Here is an 18,654-nt window from a genome sequence, read left to right as displayed (position 1 = left end):
GCCAGAGATTCTGGCCAGAAAAAAAATAAGGATGGTGGGATTTAGCAGTATAGCAAACACTAAGGGATTCCTTGCCACTGTCAAATCCCAGCCTGGCAGGAAGGAGGCAGGAGGAGGAGTTGACAGAGCAGCTCACAGGCAGCCGCAGCTACCTCTCTGCGGGCGATGGACAGAGCAGGGAGCCCAGAGTGCAGAGGGAAAGCTGGCGCTGTGCGGGGTGACTCCGCTGACCTGCACAATTCCCCACCCCCGTACACACCCCTCTTTTTTCCTTCTAGTTTGCTTACTATTCTGTTTTATTTTATTTCTAATTCAATTTTTAATTTTGAGGTCAGTGTAGATTCACATACAGTTGTAAGAAAAACTACAAAGAGATCCCTCTGTACCCCGTACCCAGTTTCTGTCAATGGTAACATCTTCCAAAACTCTTTTACAATATCACAACCAGGATATTGACATTGATACAGTCAAAATATAGAATAGCTCTATCACTGCAAGGATCCCTCATGCCCATTTATAGCCAAACACATGTCCCTTTTCAACCTCATCCCACCCCTAGCCCCTGGAAACCACCAATTCATTTTCCATTTTTATAATTTTGTGACTTCAAGAATGTTCTGTAAATGGTATCATTACAGGTCATAATCTTTGGGGATTGGCTTTTTTACCAAAACATACTTTATTGAAGATGTTGCATCTATCAATAGTTCTTTTTTATTACTGAGTAGTATTCCATAACATGGATATACCACACTTTAACCATTCACCCAGTGAAGGATATCTGGGTTGTTTCAGTTTGGGCTATGATGAATACAGCTGTTAGAAACATTTATGTCCAGGTTTTTGGGTGAACATAACTTTCCATTTCTCTGGGACAGTTGCCCAAGAGTTCAATTACTTGGTTGCATGGTAATTACATGTTTAGTTTTATGAGAAACTGCCAAACTGTTTTCCAGACGGCTGCACCATTTTATATTCCCACCAGCAACGTATGAGTGATCCAGTTTCTTCACATCTGACCTACATTGGATGTGTCACTATTTTTATTTCAGTCATTCTGATAGGGTATAGTGGTATCTCGCTGTACTTGTCATGTGTATTTCCCCACTGGTCAGCAGCATTAAACATCTTTTCAGCCCTGGCCGGTTTGGCTCAGCAGTTAGAGCGTCGGCCTGCGGTCCGGAGAGACCAGGGTTCGGTTCCCGCTAAGGGCACATACCTTGGTTGCAGTTTGTTCCCAGCCCTGGTTGGGTTGTGTGGATGGCAGCCACTTGATGTGTCCCTTTCACGTCGAAATTTCTCTCTCTCTCTCCCTCCCACTCTATCTGAACAAAAAATGGAAAAATGGAAAAACATCTTTTCATGTGTTTCTCTGCTGTCTGCACATTCTCATCAGTGAAATGTCTGTTCAGGTTTTTTCATTGGATTGTTTGAGTTTTAACATTGAATTTTGAAATTTCCTTGTATATTTGAGATATTAGTTATTTATCAGAAATGCAGTTAACAAATATTTTCTCCCGGTTTGTAATTTGCCTTTTCATGCTCTTCACGTGGTATTTCAAAGAGCAGAATTTTTTCATCTGAATGAGGTCTAATTTATCATTTTTTCCTTCTATGGATCATGTTTTTGGTGTCACATCTAAGAATTCTTGCCTCGCCTGGAGCCTAAAGATCTTTCCTGGGCTTTTTACATGTAGCACCGTTTGCTGATAAGGCCAGCTCTCCTCCGTCAGACTGAGGTTGCCCCTTTGTCAAAAATCAGTAGGGTAGCCTGGCTGGTGCGGCTCAGGGAATTGAGCATCGTCCTATGGACTGAGAGGTCCCAGTTCGATTCCTGGTCAGGGCACATGGTGGGGTTGTGGGTTCGATCCCTAGAAGGGGGTATGCAGGAGGCGGCCAATCGATGTTCTCTCTCATCGATGTTTCTATTTCTTTCTCCCTCTCTCTTCTTTCTCTCTCTCAAATCAATAAAAGAAAAAAAAATTTTTTTTTAAATCAGTAGGGTATATTTGTGTGGGTCTATTTCTGGGTTCTCTATTCTGTTCCATGGACCTATGTCTATTCCTTGTCACTCTCCTTTTAATTTTGTATTTTTTTTTCTTGATTTCTGACATTTAAAGTCAGAAGAGAAATCTGCCTTTGATTATGTCTCTGGAAGCACTAACTTTCTCTCAGGAGCTGAGGAAGACTTTGGAACAGTGGGAAAGCTGGTCCTGGGAATCAGAAGATGTGAATCATATCACTTCTCTGGGCATGAATTTCTTCCTCTATAAAATAAAGGGATTTGAGCTAACTAATCTTAGTTCTTTCCAGACTGAACATTCTACCATTCTGTGACTCAGTTGGAGTGAATTTCTAGTTATAAACATTTATTGATAAGCATGCATGTCCTGCCCTCACTGAGTTGGATTATTTTCCAAATAGGAACAGTCTCACAGAATCACAGGACATTTGGTTTTTGTTTGATTTGAAGGCCCAGAGAAGACACATGACTGGAGGTCACCCAGTCTGTTTAGTAGCTGAACCAAGACTAAAAACCAGATTCAGTGACTCCCAGTTCAATGTTCTTTGCTATTCCAGCTTCCTCCCTTATAAGAAGGGAACAGCATGCTGTTCTCTCCTCCCTCCAAGGAGGAAGAATAGAAGACAGAGGTTAGTGGCATTCATTCAATATGGCTTCTCTACTACCTAGCAAATACCATACCTCGTGGAAGACCTCTTCCAGAATGTAAGAGAAGGCAATGTTTCTGGCTCTAAGAGTTCATGGCCATGCCAAGACATAAGACCATACGAATTGATGAGAGATTAGTTTATGATAGTATATGATTAGGGGCTGACTGAGGATAATACACAATTGAGTGTTTGACTGTGAGTAACAATACTCAAATAGGTTGAGTAACACAGTTATCTCAGTAAGTCCAGAGGTATGCAGGGGAAGAGCAAGAGCTCAACAACATCACCAAGAACACTTTATCCTTCCATTCTGAAATTCTTGATGTGTTGGCTTGCTTCCTGAGATTTGTGCCCTCATGGTTAAAGAGGGCTGCCATAGCTCCAGGCATCAAGTCATTGCCCTACCATCTCCAAAATCTATTCTGAGGAGAATTACCTAAACACCAAGTAAAAGGTAGAGTAGATTTTTTTAAAACCAACAATATGCTGTCTATAAGAAATCTACTTCAAATATTTATATATATATACATATATATGTATATATATACCTATGTGTGTGTGTATATATATATATGTATATATATATATAATAAAAAGATGTGCCAATTAAACACTGAGCATTAATATGAGGGTATTCTCAGAACAAGGAGTATTCCCAGAATTAGAAATCAATTCCTCGTGATAAAAGGATTAATTAATGAAGAAGATTTAACCATTGGAGCTCAAAATACATAAAGCAAAAACTGACAGAATTGAAAGAAGAAATTAGCAAATTGGCAAATCCATCACTATAGTTGGAGATTTTAACATTCCTCTCAGTAATTGAAAAAGCAAGTAGACAGAAAAACAATAGGAACATGGATGTCTCAAAAAACACTATCAACCAGCCTGACATAAACGACGTTAAAAAAAAAACAAAACACTTTACCCAACAACTCAAGTGCATAAGGAACATTTACCAAGACAGACCATATGCTGGGCCATAGAAAAATTTAGATGCAATAGTGGACTGTCCAGTATGCATCTCTTGGAAGCCTGGAGGCATTCCTAAGCCTGGCATTTCTTTAGCCAAGTAAACAATTCAGAATGGAAAAAGATGCAAAAACTGTTCTGAAGATCGTTGGCATCAGGGTTTTCCTAATGACACTGTGTCAAATCAAAATATTCAGAGACGATATATTGAAAGAACAAATGATGGCTAAGAAATACTGACTTTCAAATTTGTCTTTGATTCATCTAAAATACATGGAGAGATAACGTCCGGCCCTGGCCAGTTTGGCTCAGCAGTCAGAGTGTCAGCCTGAGCACCAAAGAAAGAGTCACGGGTTCAATTCCTGGTCAAGGGCATGCAACTGGGTTGCAGGTTTGATCCCTGGCCCCAATCAGGGTCATACGAGAGGCAACCCATCTTTCTCTCTCTCTCTCTCTCTCTTTCTCTCTCTCTCTCTCCCCCCTCTCTCTCTTCCTCTCCCTCTCCCTCTCCCTCCCTCTCTACCTAGAAAAATCAACAAAAAAATATCTCAAGTGAGGATAAACAAAAAGAGAGAGAGACATAGTACCTGAATATTTGTATTAAAGGTATTTCCAGTGGATATCTTTTTAAAAAACCTTTACTGGTTTGACATATTGGATATATTATATATATTCTTTCTAACCTTATGAAATGAAAAGTGGCATTAACCATTGTTAGGTAAGGACTAAGCAAGGGATAGCATGGACTAAATAATTGGTTTTTCAAAATCGGTATAGGATTCCATGATGTGCTGAGCAGTGAGAGACCTTCTGGTCATATGAGGGAGCACAACCGTTTAAATGGCTGGTCTTCAGATGAAAACGACTGGAATGAAAAACTCTATCCCATGTGGAAAAGAGGAGACCCAAGGTGGAGAAACTCCTGGAAGGGTAAGTCCAGGATTCAACCCCAACAACTGTCATTTACTGTTTAAATTAGTCTCAGATTGTAGACTTGGAGATCACGTGCTTTATGTTTTTTCTGTGAATGTTAGTCCTCTGGGCACCTGGATGGGGCCATCTCTCCATCTCAACATAGCACCTTCTAAGCCACACACAGACGAACAGTTTAACCTCCTTAGGATTTACAAGTCTGTAGTTTAGGGAAGATTTTGGAGGGTGAGCAGGTTTAGTCTCAAACCTATTTAACGTGTGAATGGTCATCTTCAGAAGATCTGAGACTCGAACAGTTTTTGACCATCTCAAAACTGCAGTTTGTCGGAAAGTGAGTATATTTCCGTTCACATGCATGAATGACTTCTTCAGTCATTGGTTTGGAGTTTTAAAGACCTGGCCGGTTTGGCTCAGCGGTTAGAGCGTCGGCCTGCGGTTCAGAGAGACCCGAGTTCAGTGAGACCCCGGTTCAGTTCCCACTAAGGGCACGTACCTCGGTTACAGTTTGTCCCCAGCCCTGGTTGGGTCATGTGGGTGGCAGCCATTCAATGTGTCTCTTTCACATCGATGTTTCTCTCTCTCTCTCTCTCCCTCCCACTCTACCTGAACACAAAAAAAAAATATGGAAAAATGTCCTCGGGTGAGGATTAAAAAACACGAATTTTTAATACTTGTATCTTCAGTCCAACTTATCAGATTTTAAAAATTATTTTAAGTGAATGTTCTTTCTGTGTTTAGAGAATTATTTAACTAGTCTGACTTCCTTTTATTATTTATCTTCTAGAATGTTGTATTCTCATAGCAAAAGTTAGGAATCCAGAAAACAAATTAATTTATTTTAAAGAAGCATGAAGATCCTCTGGCTGGAACATAGATGTAGATTTGACTTGAGGTCGTTCACCAGTGAACGGGAAGAGATGCCTGATCGCTGAGGCCACCTTTCTCTCTCTCTCTCTCTCTCTTTTTTTAATCTTTATTGTTAAATGTAGAATGTATTAGAGATGTTCCACATTTTCCCCCCATTGACCCCCTCCTCCCCACTTCCGCCCCCCCTCCCACCTTTTCCCACACTATTGTCTGTGTCCATTGGTTATGCATATAAGTTCTTCGGTTTATTTCTTCCCACCCCCCCAACCCCTTTCCCTTTGAGGTTTGTCAGTCTAGCAATGAATTTGTGCTTCTTAATCTCTTCACCTTTTTCACCCATTCCCCCAACCCCCTTCCCAACTGGCAACCAACAAAATGTTCTCTGTATCTATGAGAATGTTTCTGTTCTTCCTGTTCATTTTGTTTGTAGATTCCATTGTTGATAGATATGTATTCATTGCCATTTTGTTTGTTCATATATTTTATCTTTTTCTTCAAAAAGACCCTTCATCGTTTAATATAATAACGGTTTGGTGGTGATGAACTCCTTTAACTTTTTCTTGTCTGGGAAACTCTTTATATGGCCATCGATTCTAAATGACAGCTTTGCAGGATAGAGTAATCTTGGTTGCAGGTTCTTGCTTTTCATCACTCTGAATATTTCTTGCCACTCCCTTCTGACCTGCAAAGTTTCTTTTGAGAAATCAACTGATAGCCTTATGGGAACGCCCTTGTAGGTAACTAACTGCTTTTCTCTTGCTGCTTTTAAGATTCTCTCTTTGTCTTGAACCTTTTGCATTTTGATGATGATGTGTCTTGGTGTGTGCCTCTTGGGGTTCATCTTGTTTGGGACTCTCTGTGCTTCCTGGACTTGTATGTTTGTCTCCTTCACCAAGTTAGGAAAGTTTTCTGCCATTATTGTTTCAAACAGGTTTTCGATTTCTTGTTCTCTCTCTTCTCCTTCTGGCACCCCCAAGATGCGAATGTTGGCACGCTTGAAGTTGTCCCAGAGGCTCCTTACACTATCTTCATTTTTTTGGATTCCTTTTTCTTTTTGCTGTTCTTATTGGGTGTTTTTTGCTTCCTTATATTCCAAATCAATGGTTTGCTTCTTGGATTTACGTACTCTACTATTGAATCTTTGTAAATTATTCTTTATTTCAGTTAAAGCCTCCTTTGTTTCTAACTGTGCATTGATCATTTCTGACTGGTCCTTTTTTATGCTCTTGAGGCCCTCACTGAGTTCATTGAGCATCCTTATAAGCAGTATTTTGAACTCAACATCTGTTAGGTTGCTTATCTTCATTTTGCTTAGTTCTTTTCTTGGGGTTTTGTTTTGTTCTTTCATTTGGGACCTGTTTCTTTGTCTCTTCATTTTGGCTGCCTCCCTGTGTTTGTTTCTGTGTATTACTTAACGAGCGGTATGGGGCTAGCTGAGACCAGATGCTGCTTGTTTGAAAAAATTTAGGAAAAAGCTGAAGCAGGATCCAAGACAGGCCAATCCTACGGTTAAGCAACTGGCAACAACTTGGGTGGGCTTGAAAGTTGGGTGGGGTGGGGCCTCAGGGAGTCACCAGGGTGGGGCTCCCAGTGTGAGCCAGGTTGCTGGAGTCCCAGATATGGCGACTGTCTGCCGCCCCAGGGAAGGGCTCACCAAAGGAACAAAGGCCTCTGACAGCACGTTGGTCCCAGCGAAAGCCCCCTCTCCAGCCCTCGCTCCAGTGCCAAACAGCTCAGTTCTTCCCTGTATGTCTCTAGCGCCCCTCAAGCTGCCTCCCCTCCGAGCTTAGAGGAAGAGAGTCCGGTAAGTCCATGTGTGGGCCCTTTAAGGAGCTGCCTGGGGCTCCAGCCGCCTCAGCCTCCCTGAGCCTCAGTTCCTGCTGGTTTTCCAGCCAGAAGTTATGGGGACTTCTCTTCCTGGCACTGGAACCTGAGCGGGGCACCTGGTGTGGGACGGGGACCCCTCAGTCCTCAGGAAGGACCTTTCCAGCCGAGATGTCCTCCTGATTTTTATCCGCCACACGTGGGTGTGGGACCAGCCCATCTCGCCCCTCGCGCCTCCGCCCCTCGCGCCTCCGCCCCTCGCGCCTCCGCCCCTCGCGCCTCCGCCCCTCGCGCCTCCGCCCCTCGCGCCTCCGCCCCTCGCGCCTCCGCCCCTCGCGCCTCCGCCCCTCCTCCTACCAGTCTTGTTGCAGCTTCTTTAATTCCATAGTTGTAGGACTTCCATTCAGCTGGATTTCAGGCGGTTTTGAATGATGGTTGTTCTGTAGTTTAGTTGTAACTTCGATGTGGTTTTGGGAGGACCATACCGCGTTTACCTACGCCGCCATCTTGACCGGAAGTTCCACCTTTCTCTTTCTAGGAGGCCACGTGCAGGCAGTTCTGACCAGTGACTCTCCAGCGCTGGTGGGCTCAAATATAACATTCGTGGTGAACCTGGTATTCCCCAGATGCCAAAAGGAAGATGCCAATGGCAATATAGTCTATGAGAAGAACTGCAGAAATGGTAAGAAATGTCATTCACATCACAGGAACACGCCAGTTTCTCTAACTACTAGAGACCTTGATCCTCACAGGTGCTTCCCTGATAACACAAGATGCTGCTGTCATCCCACATCACCCTCTCCTCAAGGTGGATGATGGGGAGGGTGAGTGTATGATTCCACTGAGGCCCTTCATCAACATTAGCCAATCACACTGCAGCAAACAGATGGCTCTCTGCTACTTGGAACCCTCTGTAATGTTTTTTTTTAATTGACTTTTTAGAGGGAGAGGAAGAGAGAGATAGAAACACTGATGAGAAAGAGAAGCATCAACATCCATCAGCTGCCTCCTGCACCCCCCCGCCCCCCAGGGATTGAGCCCACAAACTGGGCATGTGTCCTGACTGGGAATTGAACCAGCGACCTCTTGGTGCATGGGTCGACACTCAACCACTGAGCCACATCAGCTGGGCAAGGATTTGATAGTTTAAGTGTTGTATTTAATATTCTGTAGCATTTTTCTCTTTTTTCCTAAAAAAAAACGAGTCTTATGAATGTTTCAAACAACGATCTAGCCCTCTGAGCATATTTTATATGAAAGAGTTCTTGCAACTTTTGAAAATTGTAACAAAATGTCTATCACCACTAAAAAGACCTAGAGATCTTTGAAGAAATGACTGATTCCAGGTATTGGGCAGGAAGTGTACCAGGTGAGCCTGGGTTATCGTCAAGCGTGGGAAGTGCTCAAAGACTAATGGGGACATGTCACAAGGATACAGAAGCCAGCTTGAAGGGGCTCTCACTGGCCTTGAGTCAATTTAAGAATAAAAAATACAACCCTGGCTGGTTTGGCTCAGCGGTTAGAGCGTCAGCCCGCAAACCAGAGAGTCCCAGGTTTGGTTCCCGCTAAGGGCACGTACCTCGGTTGCAGTTTGTTGCTGGCTCCATGGGGTTGTGTGGGTGGCAGCCAGTTGATGTGTCTCTCTCATATCAATGTTTCTCTCTCTCTTTCTCCCTCTCTTCTTCCTGTTATATCTGAGGATAAATGCAAAATATACCAAGAGGGAAAGGAATTGTTCTAGATGAAAAAATATTGATCATGACTTGTGTAAAACGAAACATGCCATACATACAGAAAAATAGAAAGCAGGGTACATTGAGCAGCTAAATGCCCTGCCTAGATCCAGCAATTCAACATTCTGCCATATTTGCTTGCTCTCCCTCTCTTTCTTCCTTCTTTCCTTCCTTCCTCTCTTTCTGAAACAAAATAGCCAAATGTAGTATGCAACACTTGGTTACTGTGGTAGGGGTGGTAATGGCATTGTGTATATATAGGAGAATACCCTTATTCTAAGCAGATGTGTGCTGAAGTCTTTAGCAGTGGACAGTCGTAATGTGGACAGATGGAGTGTATCGAAATAAAAAGATAAAGCAACGCTCCATTTGGTTTGAATACAATTGTGATTTGGAGACCCAGTATGAAGATAAAAGGTATCAAGTTACATCTCTAGATTGAATTTTCCTGAATAATTGCTCTATAAAAATTACTAAAATTGGCCCTGGCCGGTTTGGCTCAGCGGTTAGAGTGTTGGCCTGTGGACCAGAGAGACCCAGGTTTGGTTCCCGCTAAGGGCACGTACCTCAGTTGCAGTTTGTCCCCGGCCCTGGTTGGGGTTGTGAGGGTGGCAGCCACTCAGTGTGTCTCTCTCACATCGATGTTTCTCTCTCTCTTCCTCCCTTCCTCCCTCCCGCTCTGTCTGAAGATGGATGCAAAAAAAAAAAAATGTCCTCGGGTAAGGATAAAAAAAAATTACTAAAATCGAACATATATGCGGAAAAAATGCACAGGTCATAAATGCGTCATTGGATGAATTCTGAACCTTAGGGTTGTAGTTGTTCAACTACATTTAAACTAGTTTTGGAAAACTGTAAAAAGTGTTTAATTCAATGGTAAGCAGTGAGCTTCCTGATCCAGATGACAGTCGTGGTTTTTCCTCCTCTGTTCAGGGACAGGCCCCTCTCCTGACCTGTACGTGTACAACTGGACAGCGTGGGCTGAGGACAGCGACTGGGGAAACGACACTGCCCAGAGCTTCCACGTGTTCCCGGACGGAAGGCCGTTCCCACACCACCACAGATGGAGGAAATGGAGCTTCGTCTACGTGTTTCACACACTTGGTTGGACTTCTGCAAATCCCCTTAGCTTTTCCTTTACCTTTCCTTCAAATTTTAATTTTTTTCTCTTTTCTTATTCTATAATCAAGAATTAATAACACTGAGAGTTTAATCATAGTTAATCTGTTAATTTTCCAGAGCAGGGATAAGGGTGAGAGATTAAAATATATATATATTGATTCGTCTTGCAAAATCTCCAGGACACCCAGAATTAAAAGGAGAAAAAGAAAAAGAAAAAAAAAAAGATTCTGCTTTCCTCTTTAAAACAAACTATTAAATTTTTTTCTGTCTAAAACAATAATCTGAAAAATACAAATATTTATTTATTTGAAGGGCACACAAATGGGCATTTGTTGATTTATTCGTTAATTTCTTATATTTTTCAAATGAATTTTAAGAATTAAAGAAATAGTTTTTAAGGAAATTTGGAAAATGCAGAAAAGTACAAAAGAAAAATAAGTCATCTATAATTAACGCCAGAGATTACCACTGGTAACATGATGGTGTTTTCTTTGCTAGTATTTCTTTATTACGATTATAATGTATACACATTTTTTCTTGATATCATGAGTGTTTGACTATATAATTAAAATTCTTTATATATGTCATTTTAATGACTGCCTAATATTCCATTGTGTAGAAATAACATAATCTAACCACTACTGTTCTTTAGCATAGCCTACCCGTTTTTCTTTTTTTAAAACCATAAATGGTATCCACTTTGCTTTATTACAGGCCAAGTGATTATTTTTAAGAGGTGCAAAGTTAGGTTATTACTAGCAAAGCTGCTAAGTCTGTAGTTAAAATGTCACCAGGTGCCACCAGGCTCCAAGGATCTGAAAACTGCTACCAGTAGTGCAGCCTCCAAATTTCTAAATGTTTTGTCTTTTTTTGTAAATCAGAGAAAGCTTCTCTTTCTCCAACTGACTTATTTACAAATCAAAACAAAATACTAATAATACATTCTGGATGAACAAATTACAAAAGATATGTCAGATATTATGCCTGTCTGTTTGTTAGTTTGTTTATTTATAATTCCTCACCCGGGGATAATTTTCTATTTATCATCAGATACAATGGGAGGGAGGAAGGGAGGGAGAGAGACAGAGAGAAATATCAATATGATAGAGCCACACCAACTGGCTGCCTCCTGCACGACCCGAGGGCCAGGGATGAACCACAACCAAGGTAGGTGCCCTTGACCGAAATCAAACCCGCAACCCATTGGTCCACAGGCCAACGCTCTAACCACTGAGCAAAACTGGCCAGGGCTATGCCTGCCTATTTAAATCAGTTGAGCCCTGACTTTTTTCAATGCTTTTATGGCCCTGTCTGTCACCTCACCAAATGTCATGATTCCTTTGACCTGACATGGAGCGTTCACGGAGTCACGTATGCTCACTAACACGTGAGTTAGCCTCTGTTTAGCCTAGTTAACATCCATTCACTTAACTAGTTAAGATGTCTTCCTTTTATTTCACCTTGCAGCCTGAAATTGCTGTTTTTCTAACAAGACTGTTTCGAATTTCCATTTTCTGCTGAGGTCTCAGAGTGAGCTGACACTGTCCCTCGACTAAGCATTGTGCTCTCAGTGCCAGAACTGACGTTTTCCTCACGTATGACCAGCACCCTCAGAGACACTTCTCCCCCACACCTCCATCAGAGAGGCCGCTGCAAGTCAACGTAAAGGGGGATCCCAATTACACATCCCGTAGAAGACGAGTGCATGTTTCTGACACCTTTGACCAGATGACAGACCTGGTCTTTAAACACCCCCGTCTCACAAGCACCCATCTCACAATACCTGTTGTTCCAACGACACACCCCTACCGAGTGCTCCACGCAATAGAAACATCCTTGAGCCCTGCAGGAGAGCGAGTACTTTCACTACTAGACAGTGGCCGTCAGAGTGAGGACAGGGTTCAGAAAGAAAAGGAATGGCTCGAGGGTGGCCGAGGGTGGGTGTAGGGAACCACTGCATCCCTTTGTGTACCCGCCATACCTTCCACCGCCTACTGCATGTTGATTAGCAAATACTATTAGAAAGTGGAGGACTCTAGTCCCCTAAAAAAAAACAAAAAAGGCTGTTTAATTAATATAGCTGAAATAGTATTATTATTACAAAAATAAGGTAGATTCTCAGATAAAATTTTTAAAACTCTACTGGACACCTCACCATTATATTAAATGTATTTTTGGTGGGAAATACATGTATTTCAAGTGCCAGATCACTGATTTGTAAAAAGTATTTTATTTGTGAACTAATGACTATATTATCCCACTAAATAGCTCTGTTCATTTAAACTATGCAATTACATTTATTTAATTGTGAGTTTGTTGTATAAGGTTTTACATAAAAATGAGCACATCAGTGGTTAGAGAGTCGGCCTGTGGTCCAGAGAGACCTGGGTTCAGTTCCCACTAAGGGCACGTACCTCGGTTGCAGTTTGTCCCCGGCCCTGGATGGATCCTGCTGGTGGCAGCCGCTCGATGTGCCCCTTTCACGTCGATGTTTCTCTCTCTCTCTCTCCCTTCCACTCTACTGAACAAAAAATGGAAAAATGTCCTTGGGTGAGGATAGAATGAATGAATGAATGAATGAATGAATGAATGAATGAATGAATGAAATGAGCACATCTTCCTTTCTGAAGCAGCCGGGACCACATTCCCATCCCGCTTTTCCCTCCCCTCGGGAAGTTCTAAATGACAGGCTAGTCATTAAGAAACAACTTCCTATAATGATCATGGATTGTAAACAATAACTAAATATTTCCACCCTCTCACAGGTCAGTATTTCCAGAAATTGGGACAGTGTTCAGCTAGTGTTTCTATAAACACAACCAATGTGACGCTTGGCCCTCAATTCATGGAAGTAACTGTCTTTAGAAGAGACCGACGGACATATGTTCCCATCGCAAAAGTGAAAGATGTGTATGTGGTAACAGGTGAGTGGTGTGTACCCTAAGGTAACTGACGACGAGGCCCTTTGTGCTCTGAGGTAGTGGATTAAGATAGAGTTGGAGCCCAGTGTTCTGGGTTAGGTTACAGTTAATCGGGACTCCTTCTCGAACGTATACTGAATGATGTATTCCCTCTGTCTTCCAGATTAACTTGGGAAAACTTGCATAGGAAAAGGAAAAATGATGCTGACTTAGTCCTAATTTAAATTTTTAACTTAAAAACAGTATTGAAGTCATCCACTTAAAATTAAACAATCATGCATTCTTCTTCCTTTTTTATACATATATATCCTTTAGATCAGATTCTTATATTTGTGAATATGTCCCAGAAGAATGATCGAAATTCATCTGATGAAACCTTCCTCAGGGACATCCCCATTATGTTCAATGTCCTGATTCATGACCCCAGCCACTTCCTGAGTGCGTCCACCATTAACTACAAGTGGAACTTCGGGGATAATACCGGTCTGTTTGTTTCCAACAATCACACTTTGAATCACACGTATGTGCTCAACGGAACCTTCAACCTGAACCTCACTGTGCAAGCTGCAGTGCCCGGACCTTGTCCTTCGCCTTCACCCAGACCTCCAAGACCCACTCCCTCTTTCTGTAAGTGTTTACCGGGTGATCTCTGGGGACGGGGCCCTTAACTGCTAAGAGGAAAATTCATGTAAGTTAGAGCATAACATCCCTAGTTAAAAGGATTGTGGACAGACTCTGCAAAAATCTGTTGATTTTTAAAGCCATTTTATCACTATTTCAAGCTGTGAGAATATGGAAGAAAGGAGAATATGTTTAAAGTCACTTTCAAGTAAACCTTGGAGGCTGGTAAACAGCTCTTTGGCCCTCCCAATGTTCACTGGCCTTTGTCACCTGCACGGATGCTGCCTCCTGCTAGCTCATCACATTTCTGTTCGTCTCCCTCTTTTTGTCGCTCTGAGAAGACACGCTGGCCCCTTGTAAACGTTCAGGCCATCCCTCTTCCCCCCTGCCACCTTTCTCCCCACTTCCATTGCTCCCTGCCCTGCTCGCGTCCACCTAGTGTCCCATGAAGACACAGCCACACTTGAAAGCACTTTCTAAATGGCCATAAAGGAATGTGCCTTGAGAATATTTTTTGGCCAGCAAGCTGGAAAAACTCCAGGCATTACAATTGTTCTGGATATAAGCCTTAATTAATTAAATAACACCCTCTGCTAATAGTATATGAGAACATTCAAGAAGTTCTTAACCACCACCATCACCCACCACCACACCACACCACCCACCAACCACCACCTACCACCCTACCACCATACCACCACACCACCTACCACCATACCACCACACCACCCACCATAACACCAACACCAACACCACCCACCACCACACCACCCACCACCATACCACCACACCACCCACCACAACACCAACACCAACACCACCCACCACCACACCACCCACCACCATACCACCACACCACCCACCACCACACCACCACTCACCACCATACCAACACCACCACCACACCAACACCACAACACCAACACCACCCACCACCACCACCACCCACCAACATAACACCAACACCACAACACCACCACCACCCACCACCACCACCACACCACTACACCACCCACCACACCACCACCACCACACCACTACACCACCCACCACACCACCACCACCACACCACCTACCACCACCACCACACCACCACACCACTCACCACCACCACCACCACCACACTACCCACCACCACACCACACCACCACCACCCACCACCACACCACACTACCACCACCACCACACCACCACACCACTCACCACCACCACCACACCACCACACCACTCACCACCACTCACCACCACCACCACCACCACACCACCACACCCCACCACCACCCACCACCACACTACCTACCACCACACCGCACCACCACCACCACCACACCACCACCACCACCACACCACATCACCACTCCACCACACACACAAAAAGTTCTTAAGAGTCTACTACGGGAAGCTTTAGCTTTCATCTGATTCCTCCACCCTTCCCCACACAGCCATTAGCTCATCTTAGCACCCCGGGATCCAGGGGATTGTCATAGACTGACATCCTCTCATTGGACACAAGAGGGCGCCATCACCAAGCTCAGAAAGACAGTGCCATCATGATGTCCAAACTTGTCATTGTCTTTACCAAAAACCTGTTAATTATAAGTAATAAACTGTCAGAATAGTGTTATTAATAAAATGAGATATTGATAAACCAAAAATATGTAAATCAAGACACTGTAATTTATTACTGATTTTGATTAATTTTTTGAAAACATTTTTAAAATTTTTATTTATTTATAATTGCTTTTAGAGAGAGGAAGGGAGGGAGGGAGAGATAGAGAGAGAGGAGAGGGGAAAAGAGAAGAAAGAGAAAGAAACATGGATTTGTTGTTCTACTTATTTATTCATTCATTGGTTGAATCTTGTATGTGCCCTGACTGGGGATCGAACCCACAGCCTTGGCAAATAGACATGATGCTTGCTCTAACCAACTGAGATACCTGGCCAGGGCCTTTCTGTTTTTTAAGGTGTTAGTTTTTCTCCATCAGCCCTATATCATACTTTGACTTTACAAACACAGAGATAAAGATATAAACTTGACTTTAGATATGTCTGCAAAACAACATGCATTTTTATAAGCATTCTACCAAAGATAAAAATCAACATTTTATTAACAAAGATAAAAATCAATTTATTATTATTATTTTTTTTAATCCTCACTCAACGACACTTCACTATTTATCTTCAGATAGCATGGGAGGGAGAGAAAGAAACATTGATGGGAGAGAGACACATTGAGTGGCTGCCTCCCGCATGACCCTGACCAGGGCCGAGGACGAACCGCAACCGAGGCACATGCCCTTGACTGGAATCAAACTCATGACTCTTTGGTCTACGGGCCAACGCTCTAACTGCTGAGCCAAACCAGCCAGGACTCTTTGATCATTTTTTAAAGTTTTATTTTAAAATATAGCAGAGTCATGATTCCATGCTCTAACGTGACAGCTAAATTCTGCCTGTCAAGAACCTCCAAAGAAGAAGTTTTCTAGTTTCCTGGGAATTGCCAGCCATCTTTAACACCCCGTGCAAATAAATCTATTGCTACAGAACATATTAGTTAAATCTCAGGACAAAATGAATGATTATCCTGTAACTTCCAAAGGACCACTGGGAAACCCAGGGGACATCCCTAAGAGTCTGCCCCAGACAATCCTGCTGATAAAAAACAAAAAAACACTAAATCCAACACAACATTGGAACCCTTCTGGATTTGACCCAAGTGGCATTTCCCCAAGTGTATGCTGTGGAACACTTACTTCCAGAGACGCCCTGAGATACTGTAAGAGGGCCCCCTCTGTGCGGAGAAGCATCACCCCAAAGGGCCCTGAGGAGCCCTGGAGAACGTTCCCAATCAGCGTCTAACTACATAAGATGTGTCCCTTATGTAGCCCTTCCCACAAAACTGGGTCCATTTTCATGCCTTTTGAAATTTTAGAGAAGGTAATGTTGCATTTTCAGTAACATATTTTCTTTCCAGTCTTTTTATCTTCTTAAAGGAATACCAATGCCTTAATTAGCGCTTTTGAAATTATAACTAATTATCTTTCTATTGAGGCAAAATTGATATATAGCATCATATTAGTGTCAGGTGTACAGAGCATTGAATTCTTTGCTCCAATCATACTCAAAAGGTTATTTTTTAAAAACATCTCGTGTCCACTCCTTTGCCTTCCTACCTCTCTGTTCACCAGTAACGGTGACTTTTAGAATGTAAGCTTAGCAGCTACGAGACTTCCAAACAGGGAGGAAATTGCCTTTTTCCATGTTGCTTGGTTCTTAATTTATTGTGCACCAACCGTACTATTTTAAATTATGTGTCTTACATATGTTGTAGCATACCATTTCTAAATAGATGTATAGAAGTACACGTTGGGACAAGGAAGCTGATATGTATTAAGTACTTCCTATGTGGCAGGTATGAGAAGCAGATTTTATATACCTCATCTCATTTAAGTTACATAGTTCAACCCAACTAGGTCAGGAAGTATTATTCCTATTTTACAGATGAGTAAATTGAGGCAAAGAGGGATGAAATAATATGTCCATGGTCTCAAAAAGCTAAAAACAAAGGACCTGGAATTTGAGCCCAGAATATCTGCCCCCAGAATTAAAACAGGACTACCTGTCATGGCCTGCTTTATGTCGTCATGATTGCTGTATCACACATTTTAATATGGCGTCTACCCTTCATTTGCTTCCTGTGTTTATTTATTTATTTTAAATACGTTTTTATTGATTGTTTTAGAGAGAGAGAGGAGGGGAGAAAGAGACAGAAACATTGATGGGAGAGAGAGATATTGATCGGCTGCCTCCTGCACGCCCCACACTGGGGATCAAGCCTGCAACCCAGGCATGTGCCCTGACCGGGAATCCAACCGGGACCTCTCAGTCCATGGGCCAACACTCAGTCCACTGAGCCACACCCGCCAGGCTGCTTCCTGTGTTTAAACAAGATATGGGATTGTGTTTACTTGGATAATTTAATAATTATAATGCCTTACAGCTCTCACATCTATATGAATCATTACACATTTAGCTCAAATTTCTGCAGCAATTTAAAAGTATAGGATTCTTGATGTTTTTCTAAAGAGCAGGTAGACAGCTGCTTAGATTTTTGGTTCTATATGTACATCTTTTACATTCTTGGCAACTAATCTAAACTCTATTATTTAAACTCTCCAGCACCTGTTGATGACAGCCCCCTCGAGTTGTGGGAGATTCCTGATGAAGACTGCAAGATTCACAGATACGGTCACTTTAAAGCCACCATCACAATTGTAGGTAAGACTAGCAGGGGAAGGATGTTAGAATCTACCACAGGCCACCCACTCGCTTCATTGACTCTGGAGGGTGCGGGTGGGGAGCAGCAGCACCCACTCTCTGTCCAAGGCGATGCCGCATGTGCACAAACAAAGGCTCCACTAGTTTCTAGATTCCCACCTGTCTACCCCAGCCTTCCTATCCACATCCTCATCCTTCATGAGGCCCACATGCTGACAAGTCTACCTGGGGCCTGGATCTCCAACCCTGTGCATCCCAGAAATCTGAATGAATGAGCCTTGAAAGAAGGCCAGTAACAAGTTCCCACAACTTCCGCTTTCTTCCCTGGCTGATTTCACAAAGTCACACTTCTTCTATGTAAGAAATGTGAATGAACAGAGCCACCACACGTGGCTGTACATTCTAGGGACAGTCCACAATCACCCAGTAGAGAAGACAGGTAAGGTCTGAAGCCCAGGCCGTACACCCTAGTTCTGGGGATGGGGGCTAGAACCACACTGCACCCTGGGGCTGAGCCACCTCACCAAGAGAAGCTGGCCGGGGTCTGAACCTGGGCTGCATCCCCCAGGGGCACCTTTTCCTAGAACACCTGCCCAGAGTAGGTGCTGCCTTCTAACAAGTGCACAGGCTCCAGGAATAAGGAGCGAGGTTGGGCTGAAGGGAGTTCCGTTTGACTCTGAAAGTGCTGTGTTGACATATGCGCAGAGCAG

General features: G+C 43.0%; 1 protein-coding gene across 2 annotated transcripts in view; it reads left to right on the top strand.

The window, feature by feature from the left end:
- GPNMB (glycoprotein nmb) overlaps positions 1 to 18,654 on the top strand; it is a 28,702-nt gene that overhangs the window by 2,456 nt on the left and 7,592 nt on the right. For both annotated transcript variants that reach the window (XM_036247653.1, XM_036247652.1), the window contains exons 2-7: positions 4,423 to 4,575; positions 7,808 to 7,951; positions 9,936 to 10,106; positions 12,890 to 13,048; positions 13,361 to 13,672; positions 17,846 to 17,944. In XM_036247653.1, the coding sequence (XP_036103546.1) occupies positions 4,423 to 4,575; positions 7,808 to 7,951; positions 9,936 to 10,106; positions 12,890 to 13,048; positions 13,361 to 13,672; positions 17,846 to 17,944 (1,038 nt within the window). The remainder of the gene's footprint in view (positions 1 to 4,422; positions 4,576 to 7,807; positions 7,952 to 9,935; positions 10,107 to 12,889; positions 13,049 to 13,360; positions 13,673 to 17,845; positions 17,945 to 18,654) is intronic.

The sequence above is a fragment of the Molossus molossus genome, unplaced genomic scaffold (genome assembly GCF_014108415.1).
Source record: "Molossus molossus isolate mMolMol1 unplaced genomic scaffold, mMolMol1.p scaffold_m16_p_7, whole genome shotgun sequence".
Classification (NCBI taxonomy): Eukaryota; Metazoa; Chordata; class Mammalia; order Chiroptera; family Molossidae; genus Molossus; species Molossus molossus.
Note: the sequence above shows the minus strand (reverse complement) of the source record. Positions and strands in the feature narration are given on the sequence as shown.